Here is a 15,541-nt window from a genome sequence, read left to right as displayed (position 1 = left end):
GACTGTTTTAGGTACCTGATATCCAAAGTTAGTAGACAGTTGCTGTCTACTCTGGTAGTTGATATCAACTGTTTCACATGAATAGAATAGAATAGAAGTGTTCTTTGTCGTTCAACACATGTTGTGCGGTAGACATACGGTAGTCAAGGTATGGAAAAATCATAAAATAATTACACGGAATCATATGATATAGGCCTATTACTCATCCCAAACATATTTTTAGCCAACTGATATCAACTGTTTCACAAGCATTAACTTAATTTGTCTGATTTTGTATAATTTGTTATTGTGTATTGTATGTTTGATACCATTTTTTAGCCAAATGATATCAACTTTCACATGATTTGTCTGATTTTATATTATTTGTTATTGTGTAGGCTATTGTGTTGTATTACTTGTGTTATTGAAGAATGCATTCATTTTTTGACAACGACTATTAGGCTTGTTTCACACTCATTCGGTTCGTTTCGTTTTCGATTCGTTTTCGGCAAATTCCGATAAGTGTGAAACGGTAATTCGGTTTGAATTCGGTACCGAATAGAAACAGCATAGAACTGAACGCCCATTTTAATCTAATAGATTCCATCAGGTTTCAATTCGTCGCTAGCGAGAGGCTACTTTCACACACTTTCGGTTCGGTTCGGTTCGTTTCGTTTTCGGCAAATTCCGATAAGTGTGAAACGATGATTCGGTTTGAATTCGATACCGAATAGCAACCGCATAGCACCGAACGCCCCTCGACACGAATAGGTTTCATCATAATTATTCGAATTCGTTGCTAGGGAAACAGGAAAAAACAAAGTCTTTTACACACGCTTGCCTTTTTTGTTTTTATTTTAACCAGATATCGTGATTATGATTGTGTTTCAAAATTTTCCAAGTCAAAATCATATGATCAATTCATTTCTGTTAGTTCACAGGAACATTTATTTTCAATGAATAGTTTGCTAAAAAAATATGAAAGATATAAATTGAAACTCAGGGAGAATTTTTATTCTTTTATTATTTTTTTTATTTTTCCACGAATATTACATGATTTCATCAATGGAGAGAAGAGATGAAGTTTATATACCATGTGTCAAAACAAGGAACAAATTTTCAATTTAAAAAATAATCTCCCTGTACATCCAAAATTAACATAATCAAAAAGAAACTATTCAAATAATTCACAATTTTTAATTAACTTTAAAATGTTGTTGTTTAAGAAATAACATCTTACAATTTAACACCAGCTTTTATATTTAAATATACCAGCATGAACTGTGAAAATCCAAACACAGCTGTGTTTGAGAAGAAAATACCTAATCAGAACCGTACGAATTAAAACCTGACATGTATGAAAGCCTCATTCGTTTTCGGTAACGAACCGAACCGAACCGAACCGAAAGAAACCGAATGCGTGTGAAGCTAGCCAAAAGTTTTTTAACCAGATCACTCCCGTGTTATCGGATGGGCACGTTAAACTGTCGGTCCCGGCTGAAGTATGACAGTCGTAAGGCCCATTGACGGCTCAAATTATATATTCAGGCGGTGGGACCTTCCCGCAAGGGACTCCCCACCAACAAAAGCCATACGAATTTACTTTAGCCTTACAATATTGATTTTGTTTAATTGGAATAATATTATTTTTATTCTTCTTAATTCATAATATTCTTACAATATTAATGGTGACATGATAAAATCAAAGAATATTCTATAATATAATGAAGGGGAAAAATTGGCCTATACACGAACGGGTTGGGAAATTCACGAATGATGCAGCATCACGTCTGAACTACTGAACTGATTAACTTGAATTTTTCCAAATAGATTCTTAGGCTCAACTCACACTTACGCGACTCAGGTCGAGAAGAGACTCTACTCTAGTCGAGAGCATGTGTTTCCAAATGGTGACACTCAGACCTGTCGATTGTAGTCTCCGCGACGTAATCATTTGAAAGCACGGTAAATAGAAGAAGAAGTATTCTCATCTAAATACCGTGATTTGAAAGCACATGCTCTCGACTAGAGTCAATTCTCTTCTCGACCTGAGTCGCGTAAGTGTGAGTTGAGCTTTAATTTACCGAGGATGGTTAAAGGCATATTTTAGATTCTCCAAAATCTCAGTACCTCAAGTTCTCAGTTTGTCAAGTTTTTAATAAGACCCTTGCGAAGCAAGGGTTACCTTTTAGTTCACGATAATCAATTGAAAATTCTGGAAATATGAGAATAATAATTCTTGAATATAAGACGAAGCAGTTCAAATAAGTAAATTTTGTCTAGGACACATAACAACTGTAAGCTTCAAGTTAGAGCAAAACATAATATATACAAGTAGTCGAGTCATACATAATTGGAATAGTGTATACATTCAAACAGAAAACGCAATTATAGAAAGGAAAGGCTTCCAATACTTGAATTCTGTATTCTTTATTGATTGATACAATAAGTACATCATCAAAATGATAGGGAGAAAAAAAATAAGGTAACCTTGTGCTATTCCTCTCCTAAATTTAGATACGGTAACACATAATCCGTAATAGGTTAAGTCTTGTAGTTGTTCTCCTCACAAAATTTTCAGTCCTATCATGCCATTATTAAATTGAATTCAATGGCTTGGCATTCAGTAACTTATTCTATTCATTGTGATTTTTCATTTCACATTTCTCCCATCTAACATCAAACATCTTTTGGAAGAAATGAAACTGTCCAGCCCTAGAACGATCACATGACAACCATCCCTCACCCATCCCACCAATACAAACCTATAAACCTGTTATAGAATAAATTGTATTGTATATTATATGAACTCATGTTATTTTAATTATTCCACTGCATACTGCTGTATATTATTGGAAGTTGATAGCCCTGATCTACTTTCAGCCTACTCCATTTTATTAATCAATGATTTGATCTTATTTACCTGTATAATTTATCATTTATTTATTTATTTAATTATTTTACTTTATCAATTTTCAGTTCTTTTTCTCTCAAATCTTTATATTAATTAAAACTTTTACAATATTTTCATTTACAGATTAATCCTTAGTTGGATTAATGAAATTAACGTTTTGGTAGAGAGTTAGTGGGAAGGATATTTTGAATATTCTTTCCAAAGAATGGACATTGATATGTTCAAAGCTCCGCCAATTTATGTAGATGCATAAAAATATTATCTATAGTTATCACAAATTGCTTTTTTCATATCATATACAGTTCAATAATAATTTTCTTAGTCTATATTATGTGAAAATTCATCTATAATTTTGCTGTATTGTAAGCTATTGTATATAAGTGTATAAGCCAGTATATATTGTTGTAATCTACATGAATAAAGTACTCAATCAATCAATCTAATTGCAACATTTAAATGCTCATCGTTTTGTGAACCTGTTAAGAACACTCTCCAATCTACGGTATAATGATTTGCAACTGACCGCAATTGGGTTTGCCCCGTGTTCTTGAGTTGGGCAGCTCGACGCCATGCTTGTCGACGCACCAGCACATTCCCACAGAGTTGTGGCACTGGGTCGAGCGATAGTAGCCATCCCCGTCACAGTCCGGAACGTACATACCTGCTAACAACCCAAAATCACAAACATCAAACTAAACGGTCTGTTAAAATTGCAACTATTAAGCTCAGTTCTAATTACAAAATTATACCATATAGAAAAGTTACAAACATCAAACTAAACGGTCTGTTAAAATTGCAACTATTAAGCTCAGTTCTAATTACAAAATTATACTAAATAGAAAAGTTACAAACATCAAACTAAACGGTCGGTTTAAATTGCAACTATTAAGCTCAGTTCTAATTACAGAATTATACCATAGAGAAAAGTTACAAACATCAAACTAAACGGTCAGTTAAAATTGCAACTATTAAGCTCAGTTCTAATCACAAAATTATACCATATAGAAAAGTTACAAACAACAAACTAAACGGTCTTTAAAAATTGCAAGTATTAAACTCAGTTCTAATTAAAAAATTATACCATACATAAAAGGTAGCATAAGAAGGAATCACATGGTATAGGTCGTTTATATGTTCCATATTTCAAACCAATAGTTTGTTAACTCTTACTCATTACCTACTGTCGACTACTGTCTATTATTACTGTTTTAGCCGGGTGAAAGCACAGACTACTGTCTATTATTAATTTTTTGGCTGGGCTAAAGTGTGACAACGGCACAGTATGATCGACTACAGCGTCGCATAACTTTACAAAAAAACTACCAGAATTACCGGCTTGAGAACAGTGAATTTTGAAACATAAAATAAAAACATGTAGATATCCCGCACCATGGGATATCATCTCTAAGATCAAACTCAGTTTCTTAACGGTCCGTCTTTTAACGTTCCAAAATTACAACAATCAAACCCAACGTATACCACAATTGAAAATATTATAAGTTAGCTCATCGACTTACAAAAATGCAGAGTTTTCTTAGAAAATTTTCCTTAAAAATTGTCTCACAATGTTCTCTTACAAAAAGTTATTAATTTATGACAAAATACCAACTACAGATGGAATTATATAGAGAATGCATTTATTCAAATGCTAATTAATATATAATTATTATTTAACGAAAATCCTAAATAAATGCTGTAAAACACCCCGAAGACTTCTGCTACTGCAGACATTGACAACAGGGTTAACAGCTAGATGTAAACTATCCAAAAATTAGTTGCCAGCCCGGGAATCGAACCCGGTACCTCCCAATTGCCAGTCAGGAATGCTTACCCTTACACCAAACTGACAATCTCTGGATAGCAGCGCTCATTTTATACGAAGCCATAGCGGCCAACCAGTTACAGATGGAATTAAATAGAGAATGCATTTATTCAAATGCTAATTGATATATAATTATTATTTAACGAAAATCTGGCAATTGGGAGGTACCGGGTTCGATTCCCGGGCTGGCAACTAATTTTTGGATAATAGTTCTCATCAAATTTCCATCTAGCTGTTAACCCTGTTGTCAATGTCTGCAGTAGCAGGAGTCTTCGGGGTGATTTACAGCATTTATTTAGGATTTTCGTTGAATAATAATTATAAAATACCAACTCCTAGTCGAAAAGAGTAGTTTTAATTTTGATACTTTGATTCGATTTTTAAGCGTTCTCAACCAAGTATACTTTGATAAGCTTTCTTGAACTGAAATTAGTATTCAACTGGGCTTATAGAAATCAGAGTATACCAATTAAAGAAATCAAAAGAAAGATTCATACTGATTGATTCATACCAGTCTAATCTAATTCAAATGCAGAAGAATCATACATTGCCTTATAGAATTTTATAAAAGATCTTTTGAGTACGGTAGGAAACCAAACATCAGGAGTAATTCATTGACATTTTTGAATTGTGCTGTATTAGGCTGGCCACTAACCATAGAACATGCCTGATGAACATGACTGCACATATAGGACTGTTCATGCATCTCCTAACATTTATAATGAGTATTTTGAAAAAATGAGACACAGATGTTGTCAATACCACTTTAATTTTGTTTTACAAAAGGACCATGGTTTCGGGGCTACACCTGCCCCATCCTCAGCTAGACTGGTGAATATCTTGATCTAGAAAATATCTTGGCTATATACTTGGCTGGAGTATATCTTGGACTAATCAAACCGTAAACAGGATATCGCATGATAATACAATACTTTACCGTATAGGGGGAAAAATAACTGCTAACAAAAATTATAATATTGAGAAAAATCAAAGTAACAATAAAGAAAAATATGAGAAATTAAGAAAATCGATTGAAAAATGAAATACAGTAAATAAAATGAAATTCAATGAGGGATCAATTGAAAATGTAAATCAATACTTAAATGAAATATATAAAAAAGTAAATTAAAACTAAAAATAAATGAACAAAATAAAATACCTTTCTTGTAAGAAGGAAACATTTTAGACTTGCCAATAGCAGATGTGATTCTCCTCTTGACAGCAGCGCAGGGGCGGTCAGTTTTGTCAAAGCACTTGCACCATTCACGTGGGCTAATGAAGATATCCCTGAGGACACCAATTATCAAATTTATCAATTATTGCTAAGGAATCAAATGAACAGTCAAATCACATTGTTATATTGTTATAGAATAAAATTTAGGTTAGGTGGGTTAGGTTAGGTTAGGTTGGGTTAGGTTAGGTTAGCTGCCAACAAAGCAAACAGCAATATCAAATCAAAAACAAATGGGAAGCAAATTTTGGAATTCATAATTATTTCAGTAGGTTCAACAAAGAAAATACTTGTTGAATGTGCATGAGTGTTGTCAATACTTGGCTAATTTATAGCCTGCGACAAATAATAAAATGTATCAATTATTGAAAAAATATATTACTTACATGCCAAAGCTATCCCAGAAATTTTAATTTCACAATAATCTTCATTTTTTCACAAACTTTAATCATAAATTCCTATGATTTGCAAACTATTCAGCAAGATAAGAGGCCATTAATTGGATGGATTATTTGTTTAGTTGTAATAACTCAAAATATAATAACACAATAGTTAACATGACTCTCTCTTGATTATTCTCACAAGAGTCTGATGGAGCCAATGCCAATTTACTATCATTTATCAATATTTCAATCGAATCAAGTCCAACTAGATCATCTCCAACTAGATAGAATTATAGATAGATAATTACCTTTATCATTTATAAATATTTCAATTGAATCAAGTCCAACTAGATAGAATTATAGATAGATAATTACCTTTTTTTATCACACTTTGAAATATTACAAGCGTAATATTGATGGGTCTATTTTAAACTAGGTGAGTCTCTTTCAAGTTCAATAGTATCATAATTTATACAGTTCACAGAAATATTGAGCAGCTTCCCAAATTAAGATAAATGATTGGTTTTCAATTCGACATTTTAATTTATCTGAGACAGTTTAGTTTCAATGCAACATCTTCAGTGATGGAACTATAGTGTAATCGTGTGATATTGAGAGGGTAGTATTGTAGTTGTTTTTGTGTATCTTATATTATTTTTCAGGTTTTTGAACTGGAATGAACTTTGATTTTTACTGTATGTTGAACCCTGCGTTTTAGTCTGAGAATTGACTCTGTCTTGTTTGAATTTGCTAACTTGTTGCTTAGTTGTCGAAATTAAAGCAATTTTCGTGCATTTTTCAAATGCAGTTTCAATTTCTTGTCGAAAAAGCTACTGTATTTGGGAATTGTACGACCAAAGGCCTTTTTGCAGCTTTGGCTTTTCCACTGGAAGTTATGCTCAACGCTCGTGAAGGGGGAATAATTTTCAGTGAAAGGGCCTCAGTTGGTATTGAGACGTGAACGGAAAAACATGTAACGGTGCGTGAGCCTCGGTCCTCTGAATGGGTCTGTTGCCCATCCAGAGGGACAAATTGAAAAGTTTTTCATTATCAGTACTTTTGTTATAATTTTTATAGCAATCTAAAGTTGATAGAATCCGTAGATGTAAAATTATTAAGAGGTTAATTGTGTGCGTGAATCTAAGTAGAGTGTAGTGAGTTTCATAACGTCTGAGTTCATTGTGTTTTGGATTAAGTGGTCTCAAAAGTAAAACTTGAAATTGTTGAAATGGTGAGTGCCAAATTGTTGTTTTTATTTAACTCGAAATTTAGTACATAGAATGACCGAGGCCCGAATTTAGTTGCAGCAAGTTAGCAGGTTCCCATAATGTATAGATTGAAATTGAATATTCCTTCTTTTTATGAGTAACTCTGTTTGAAAATTTGTCATGATTTCTATTGATTCGTTAATGAGTTCAATAAACCTGAGTTTGAATTTTGAAAAGTATTTTTCATTGAAGTTCCTGGCTCGTACTTACTATGTTTGCTAGAGTATGTGACAATGATGATAATCTGTGTATTTGAATGAACGAATCCACTAAAAGCTCCCAACCAATCAAGGATTCAAATACCGGTAGATGATTAATTGATAGCAGTAAACTTTAGCAAATATTATAGAAAAAAAGAAACAACCCCCCTCCGTTTACAATAGTCCATCCTCTCCAATCACTGTCATAGCCACCTCTAATACATTATAGAGGTGGCTATGTCACTTTGGATGATACCAAGAGCATTGAAACTACAGTACTTTGATTCAAATGAATCACATGTGGAATAAACATTGATATCTTCAAAATCTTCTTGGTTTTCTACCCAGTATCAAGATTTTCCATTTATTGACAATTTTATATTGTGTAAAACTGCTTTGTATCACCCATCTTCTTAAAATTAATAAAAAACAATATAAACATGTAGTACGCTTTTATATTTAAAACATTTTAAAACTTTAATGCTCATATAATCTATTATAAAGTAGCCCATAAAAGTGAAGTGATTTCACCCATCCTCTTTAATCATGGTTGTAAAGTTATAAGTGAGCTATGAAATGATCCGAATCTGTACACAATGACTCATGAAAGGTGTAACAGCCGTAGACCATAGCCGTATTCCATCTTCATGAAATTAGCAACAAAAAATGTCCAGTGAAATTTTCTAATATCGACATTAGTTTTCGAGATATTTTTGAAAACGTCAATAGCCTATAGTGAGGTCCACGTTATAATGGCAGTGAAGAAAGATAGGAGAAAAACGTTGCCAAGTCTCTCCATTTTACCACTGAGTGTACACAGCTGTTACTCAATTAATCCCATTAAATTTAATCTAATAATAATTATCATTTCCTTGATAAAATAATCAATTTAATGTCAAATTAAAAAAAAAAAATTTCGTAATTTGATTCAAAAATTTGCTTTCATAACTGAGATCAGATTTTTATTTTTACACAAACCTGAAATGGCGGCTAATTTTAAAAGCTGTGATACAACAATCTGAATTTCAAAAGAACAGAAATTAAGTTATTTGGTAGTTATTCTATTCCAATTTCTTTTGAAAATAATAGGAAAATAGAAATCCTTTTTAAAATAAGTAATTTCAATGGAAATAATTATAAAATAACCTTTCAATATTATTTATACCGGTACGAGTAGGTCTAACCTTTACTTATAGGCTAACTGAAGCATGGATGAAGTCTATAGTGAAGTCCACGTTATAATTACAGTATTTGATCAACTTTGGTTTTGCTATCCTTGTCTATCATTCAACAAAGCCGGTGGTACTATCCTTTTCTAGGTCCACAACTGTGCCAATTATGTTTTTGACAGTGTAGAAATATGATTAATTAATGCAGAGAATCGGCATCGCTATTCTTCTATCTTTATCCACTGTCATTATAACGTGGACCTCACTATAGGATGGTTAGTTATCAACTTTTAAAATGTCATTTGAGGTATTTTAATTTGTGTTTCTCATACGGTAATGTCTAAGAATTAGTTAATTGTTTCAAAAATACATTTTTAATGAATTATACGACTTGTGTACTCAAGTATTTTGATAGAATGAAGAGAAAAATGGCGGCTGAGAATTGTTTGTTTTGTTTTGACAGTGACTGTAGAAAAGTGAAAATAAAATATTCTGTCAAACTGACAAAATTGCAAAGCGAGAGAGAGATAGCGCTATCTGTTTTGTTGTATGATAGAAAAGGACAGCAACAGTATTGTCAATCGTACACTGTCATTATAACGTGGACCTCACTATAGCTAGAAAACTATCAATCTGATCCTAACGTTGTAGTTGGAGAGAGGAAACAATTTTTGGATAAAATGCATAAAATTTATTACTTTGTTTGATTTTTTGAACTTCTTATAAGCGCTCAAATTTGAACAAAGTACATTCGTCGGGTAAGAAATTTCCAATAAGTTTTTTTTTTTTTCTTTGTTTGACGTTTTTGAACTTTTTATGAGCGTTTGAACTGTTTGAAGTTTGGCTTTTTAGGCTCAACTCACACTTACACGACTCAAGTCGAGAAGAGACTGGAATCTAGTCGAGGTTGAGAGCATGTGTTTCCAAATGGTGACACTCAGACCAGTCGATTCTAGTTATTCATCATTTGAAAACTCGACTGGAGTCGAGTCTCTTCTCGACCTGAGTCGCGTAAGTGTGAGTTGAGCCTAAAAAGCCAAACTTCAAACAGTTCAAACGCTCATAAAAATTTCAAAAACGTCAAACAAAGAAAAAAATAATATGAACTTATTGGAAATTTCTTCCTCTTCCAACCATAGAATTCTTTAGAATTATTTAAATATTTATAATTATAATATATAAATCAAATAACAAAGCCATACAAATCTTCAGAATTACATTTTGACGAATAGTTTTCTAGTAATTGACGTTTTTCAAAAATATAAAAAATTGGTACTGTATATCTCGAAAACCAAGGTCGATATAAAAAACTTTACTAGACATTTTTTGTTGCAAATTTCATGTGAAATCTTTACTCTTTTGTATATCCATACTTTTTCACTGTTAAAATTTAACTTGAATTTTAAAAAACACTTTGAAGTGAAAATACACTTACTTTTGTAGTGACGATTGTTTCGACCTGTTGTCACATGTCACATGTACATAGCCTTGTCATCTGAGTAAATTCCCACAGTCTGATGATGACCAACAACAGGTCGAAACAATCGTCACTACAAAAGTAAGTGTATTTTCACTTCAAAAGTGTTTTTTTAAATTCAAGTGAAATCTTTAGTCTCCGTCTGTTACACTTTTCGTGGGACACTCTGTATAGTATTTATAATTCATTAGGATGATTTTAATTTGTATTCATCGGAGCAATATAGTTCTTCCTCATAGAAATAATTGGAATTCTGTGCAATAGAAGAGAGTACAATGTAATAATACCTATCAGTGTCACAAGCGTCAAGGAATGGTTTGATGCAATGCTCGTTCTGGTCGTGTTCTAAGTCATAAAGTTCCTGCAGAGAAAGCTGGCCGTCAGGCTCAGAGTCCAAGTGCTCGAACATCCAGCGCACCTCGTTCTTGCATCCGGTGGGGAATCGGTTGCCTCAAACACAAATCAACACAATGTTCATATAATTCGATACAAACGTTGATAATGACAAAATAAATGGGAAATTTTAGCAAATCGCCCTGAATTCAAATTCAAAAAGTTTTCTCTTTATCAGGGTCGTGCCCTATACAGACAGAGTTTGTGAATCACCCTAAATTGGAAAATAATAATTGACAAATGTCATGATACTGTACACTGTTTGAATTGCTGTGCTACCGTACCAATTTTGTCCAAAAAGGTTTGATAGTTCTCACCTATCACCCAAGGAAAGTTATCGGTTCCATTTATACCAATATCTTGACAAAAATCATGAATGGATTGAATATGCCTATGAATAAGAAGTCCAGTTCAGAGCAAAACAATTTATAAATTTCATAAAGTTTGGGCAATTTAAAACGCAAAAACATCAAACAGAACAAATTGATACTTAAAACAGAATCTTCTTACAAGCTAAATACTTATCTGTACAGAATATATTGAACTCATTTATTTGGCTACAGGATTTCAACAATAATCAAAACATTTAACACAAATTGAGAAAATAATGAAAATATTCAGATATCAATTGAAACATCTTAAACTTCACTTATATAGAAAAATTTCAAGAGGATAATACACAACCAGTACAAGCCACCAGCCATTTTTCTTGAGGGACGAGCCTGAAAATTCCAAAGCGTCACCTAGACACGTCATCAATTGCCAACCTTCCAAATGGAAAAATACAAGTTTACAATTTAAATTTATTATTTTCAATAAAACTTTATTTTTGATCTGTTTTGAATTTATTTAACCTTTATATTGTTTACAATTATTTGTTAATTCAGAAAGAGAACTTTATTACAGTAAGTTCAGTAAGTTATCCAACATTAGAACAGCTGATAAAATTTCAGGCAGATGTTAAGTCCACATATCGATTACACCGATATTGTCTATCAAATTTTATTGATATTTGAATATCGAATTGAAGATTCGATTTTTTATTGAGAAATAATGTAATATTACAGAATACAAATGAAAAAAACATTTGAAATTACTGAGATATTGCAATTATTCAAATGCTAATGAATTAATAATTATTATTAAACGAAACCCCAAATTAATTGCTGTGATTCACCCCGCAGACTCCTGCTACTGAAAATTTTGACAACAGGGCAAACAGCTAGAAAGAAATTCGATGAGCGCTACTATTCAAAAATTTATTTGTCAGCCCATAAAAAGCTAGCGGGTGGGCGCTTGCATGTCCATCGAGCAGGCACCCAGGAGGGGACGGAAACAGACATTCTATGATGCTACATGAAGATACGGAGGCGCTACTCATGAATCCCACAGTCTGGTACTTCCAGAGACGTACCTGAATACCATTATCTGGTGCCACACTGGAAAACCCTGAAACCCCACCAGATGAGAGTGAGTGAGTCAGTGCCATTTCGCTTTTGAATATATGAAACATGTAGATATACAGATGGAATTAAATTGGAAGTTGCATTCGTTAAAATGCTAATTAATGGATAATTATTATTAAACAAAAATCCCAATTCAATGCTGTAAATCACCCCGAAGACTGCTACTGCAAATATTGACAACAGGGTAAACAGCTAGATGGAAATTCGATGAGCGCTACTATACAAAAAATATTCATCTAGCTGCTTACCCTGTTGGCAATATTTGCAGTAGCAGAAATCTTCAGGGTGATTTACAGCATTTAATTGGGATTCTCGTTTAATATAATTAAATATATAGATAATATGAATTGTTTATCTCTTTCCTGTATAGGGCTACTTGTAATATAAATATAAAGAAAATAAAAATCTCAGTACCCTTTTTTGAAATATTTTATCACAACATGTTTCGGTCATTTATGCCATTTTTTTTAATGTGATAAAATATTTCAAAAAGGGTACTGAGATTTTTATTTTCTTTATATTTTTAATATAAATTGTATTTGCTCACCTTTTCCTTTGGTGTGTGTACGCCTCCGCTTGGCATCGGCCATGATGACAGAGAACCAGTCGAGAAGGCGATCGCCCATGGCTTGCAGTGCGGAGGGGGAGCACTCCTTGGTCCAGCTGCTGCCACCCCCACTGCTTACCCCTCCCAACACCGAGTTGGCCGAACCCAGCGTGGGCTTCGTGTCGAGCACCTCGTTGTCACCCCGCAGTCGCTCCTTGTCCTCGTAGTAGGGCGGGTTGGTCGCTGTGAACGTGTCCTGCAAAAGAATAATCGATGAAAAATATAAACAAATGAAGCTAGGACCGATTTATTTCTTTCATGTCGACTATAGTAGTTTTATATGCGAGTAAATTGGATTGAAGATGTGGCTTTCTGTGCTTCTTGGGACTGAAGTCAAACTCTGTTTGACAATTTTCCCAAAGGAGGAAAATTCATGGCACACGTTGGGAAATTTTAATTCTTTATTTGTTCATCTAGGCATTTAGGGCAAAAGTGCAACTTTGACAATTTCCCCAAGGGAGAAAAACAGAAGGTAATTTTATGGCACGTGTTAGAAGACCTCAATTAGTTATTTCTGTAACTAGGAACTAAAGTGCAACTTTATTTGAAAAGTTCCCCAGGAGATTGAAGAAAGGAAAACCATGGGTTAGAAGACATTCAAAAAGCAATTGAAATTTAAATTTGCATGAGATCACAGAAGTACGGTACACGGATGTAATAAGTTGAGTAAAATGTACAGGTGGCCACTATTCACAGGTAACACATGTGTGTACACAAATGATCGTCATGCAAGTTGTGTCATCAGTGAAAGGCTTCGAAAAGAATTTTTTGTAGTAAGGTTTTTACAAAGACCTTAAAGAGATAAAGACCCACAATGCCTATGCCTTCCCAATGATAGCTCTTACTTGAAATTGAAGGCCGCCATTGGGGTATTTTAGCACGAGATATATATTTTAAATTTGTAATAATTATTATAGATCTATATATATAGATAAATATTATATGATCTATTATTATAGATCACAAAGGCATTGGTGACATTGGTATGTAATAATCTTATGGGTTGCCCCCTCAATGGCGGATTTCAATTTCAAGTACGACACTCGCGCTGCATGTGAGTCTATGCATCTTTAAGGTCTTTGGGTTTAAATATCTTCGATTTTTTGTTGTTTATATTTTCTCCGCTGCTCTATTTGAGGTTAATTTTTTTGTACCATTATAATTTGTAATTTTTCAGTTGTTTAATTATTGTAATTGGTTGTTTATTTTATGTTAGAAGCTGCTGTCGAACAGCTGTTTTTTGTATGAAGCCTTTCGCGTGAATGCTAAGCTGCTGACTCGCGTTATGCTAACGCTTTTTCGTTCAAAGACATATCCGTTCACAAATGTTCGGCACAACATGTCCTGTCTGCTAGTGGCCGGCCCAAGTGAGAAAAATGTAGGGAATACAGACAAAACATATATTTGAGGAAATTGTTTCAGAAAATACTGTAATCATGAAAAATCATAACATGGATTCCTGAATTCTACCTATACAGTTTCGGTCTCACAAGCTGATCCCTGGACCGATTTACCCCTCCCACAGCATCAAGGTGCTACTTAGTGATAAAATTAGTGATTCATAGTGATAAAATTGATGAACTACGGTAGCTGAGTTTTTGTGAGGTACTTGAGGCAACAGCCTAGGACGTTTCATTTGATTTTTTATATTATTGGGAATACGGCAATTAGGCATGCAAAGTTGGCTTTTTTCTACTTCCGCTCGCCCCAGCGCCGGAAAACTCAGAATCTTCTTATCAGACCACATCCGTAGTTACTCCTATAAAATCTAAAATTACTGTAGTTCCTACTAACTACAAAGGAATCACTTGGCTTTTGTATGCTTCAAGAAGGAAAACCATTGTACTTTGGATCAAGATCAATGACAACAGCTGAAGAATCCTATGCTCAAGCGGAAAAAGAAATGCTAGCCATTTGCTTTGCCATAAAGAAACTACACAACTACGTCTATGGCCATGACTCTGTTACTATTTTTACTGATCACCTACCTTTGATGTCAGTAATGTCCAAGCCTATGGATAGAATTTTGAACAACCGACTGAAAAGGCTCAAACTGAAGCTTATTAATATATACTTTGGAAGTGAAATATTTACCCGGAAAATATGTTCATTGCAGATTATTTGTCCCGTACAGGGATCAAAACTACGACCAAAGAGGACCAATCAATGAAGACTTTATTCACACGCTGGGATCTACAGACGTGAAAATAAGTGAACCTAAGCTAAAAGAATTTGTATAAAAACCCAAGAAGATGAAAATCTAAGAGACGTTGTATCATATCTGCATGAAGGATGGCCTGACATGAACGCCGATACCGGTGTTGTGAAACACTTTTACAGAATAAGAATGACTTGCAAGTGAGTAATGGTTTATTGTATTTTGGAACAAGGTTAATTGTACCTCTAAAACTCCGGAATTTTATAATGAGTCGCTTACATGAAATTCATCTTGGCAGTTCGAAGATTAATTCTCTTGTTGATCAGTTCTACTATTGGCCAGGTATATATTCAGATATTCGCAATTTGATATTATCATGTAACATATGTCAAAGGTTTAAAAAATCGAAAACTAAAGAGCCACTGATCAATCACGACATTCCAGATAAGCCGTTTTGTAAAATTGCAGCGGACA

At 33.6% G+C, this 15,541-nt stretch overlaps 1 protein-coding gene across 1 annotated transcript in view; it reads right to left on the bottom strand.

Moving 5' to 3' along the window:
- Window positions 1–3,380: 3,380 nt before the first annotated feature.
- Window positions 3,381–15,541, bottom strand: part of LOC120349698 (proteoglycan Cow-like) — a 55,207-nt gene continuing 43,046 nt past the window's right edge. The window contains exons 6-9 of the mRNA XM_039420221.1: window positions 12,850–13,105; window positions 10,731–10,893; window positions 5,875–6,002; window positions 3,381–3,557 (exon numbers count right to left, since the gene is read on the bottom strand). Of these exons, the coding sequence (XP_039276155.1) occupies window positions 3,391–3,557; window positions 5,875–6,002; window positions 10,731–10,893; window positions 12,850–13,105 (714 nt within the window). The 3' untranslated portion in view covers window positions 3,381–3,390. The remainder of the gene's footprint in view (window positions 3,558–5,874; window positions 6,003–10,730; window positions 10,894–12,849; window positions 13,106–15,541) is intronic.

Source organism: Nilaparvata lugens, chromosome 2, assembly GCF_014356525.2.
Source record: "Nilaparvata lugens isolate BPH chromosome 2, ASM1435652v1, whole genome shotgun sequence".
In the NCBI taxonomy this organism is placed as follows: Eukaryota; Metazoa; Arthropoda; class Insecta; order Hemiptera; family Delphacidae; genus Nilaparvata; species Nilaparvata lugens.
This window is presented reverse-complemented; position numbering and strand designations above follow the sequence as displayed.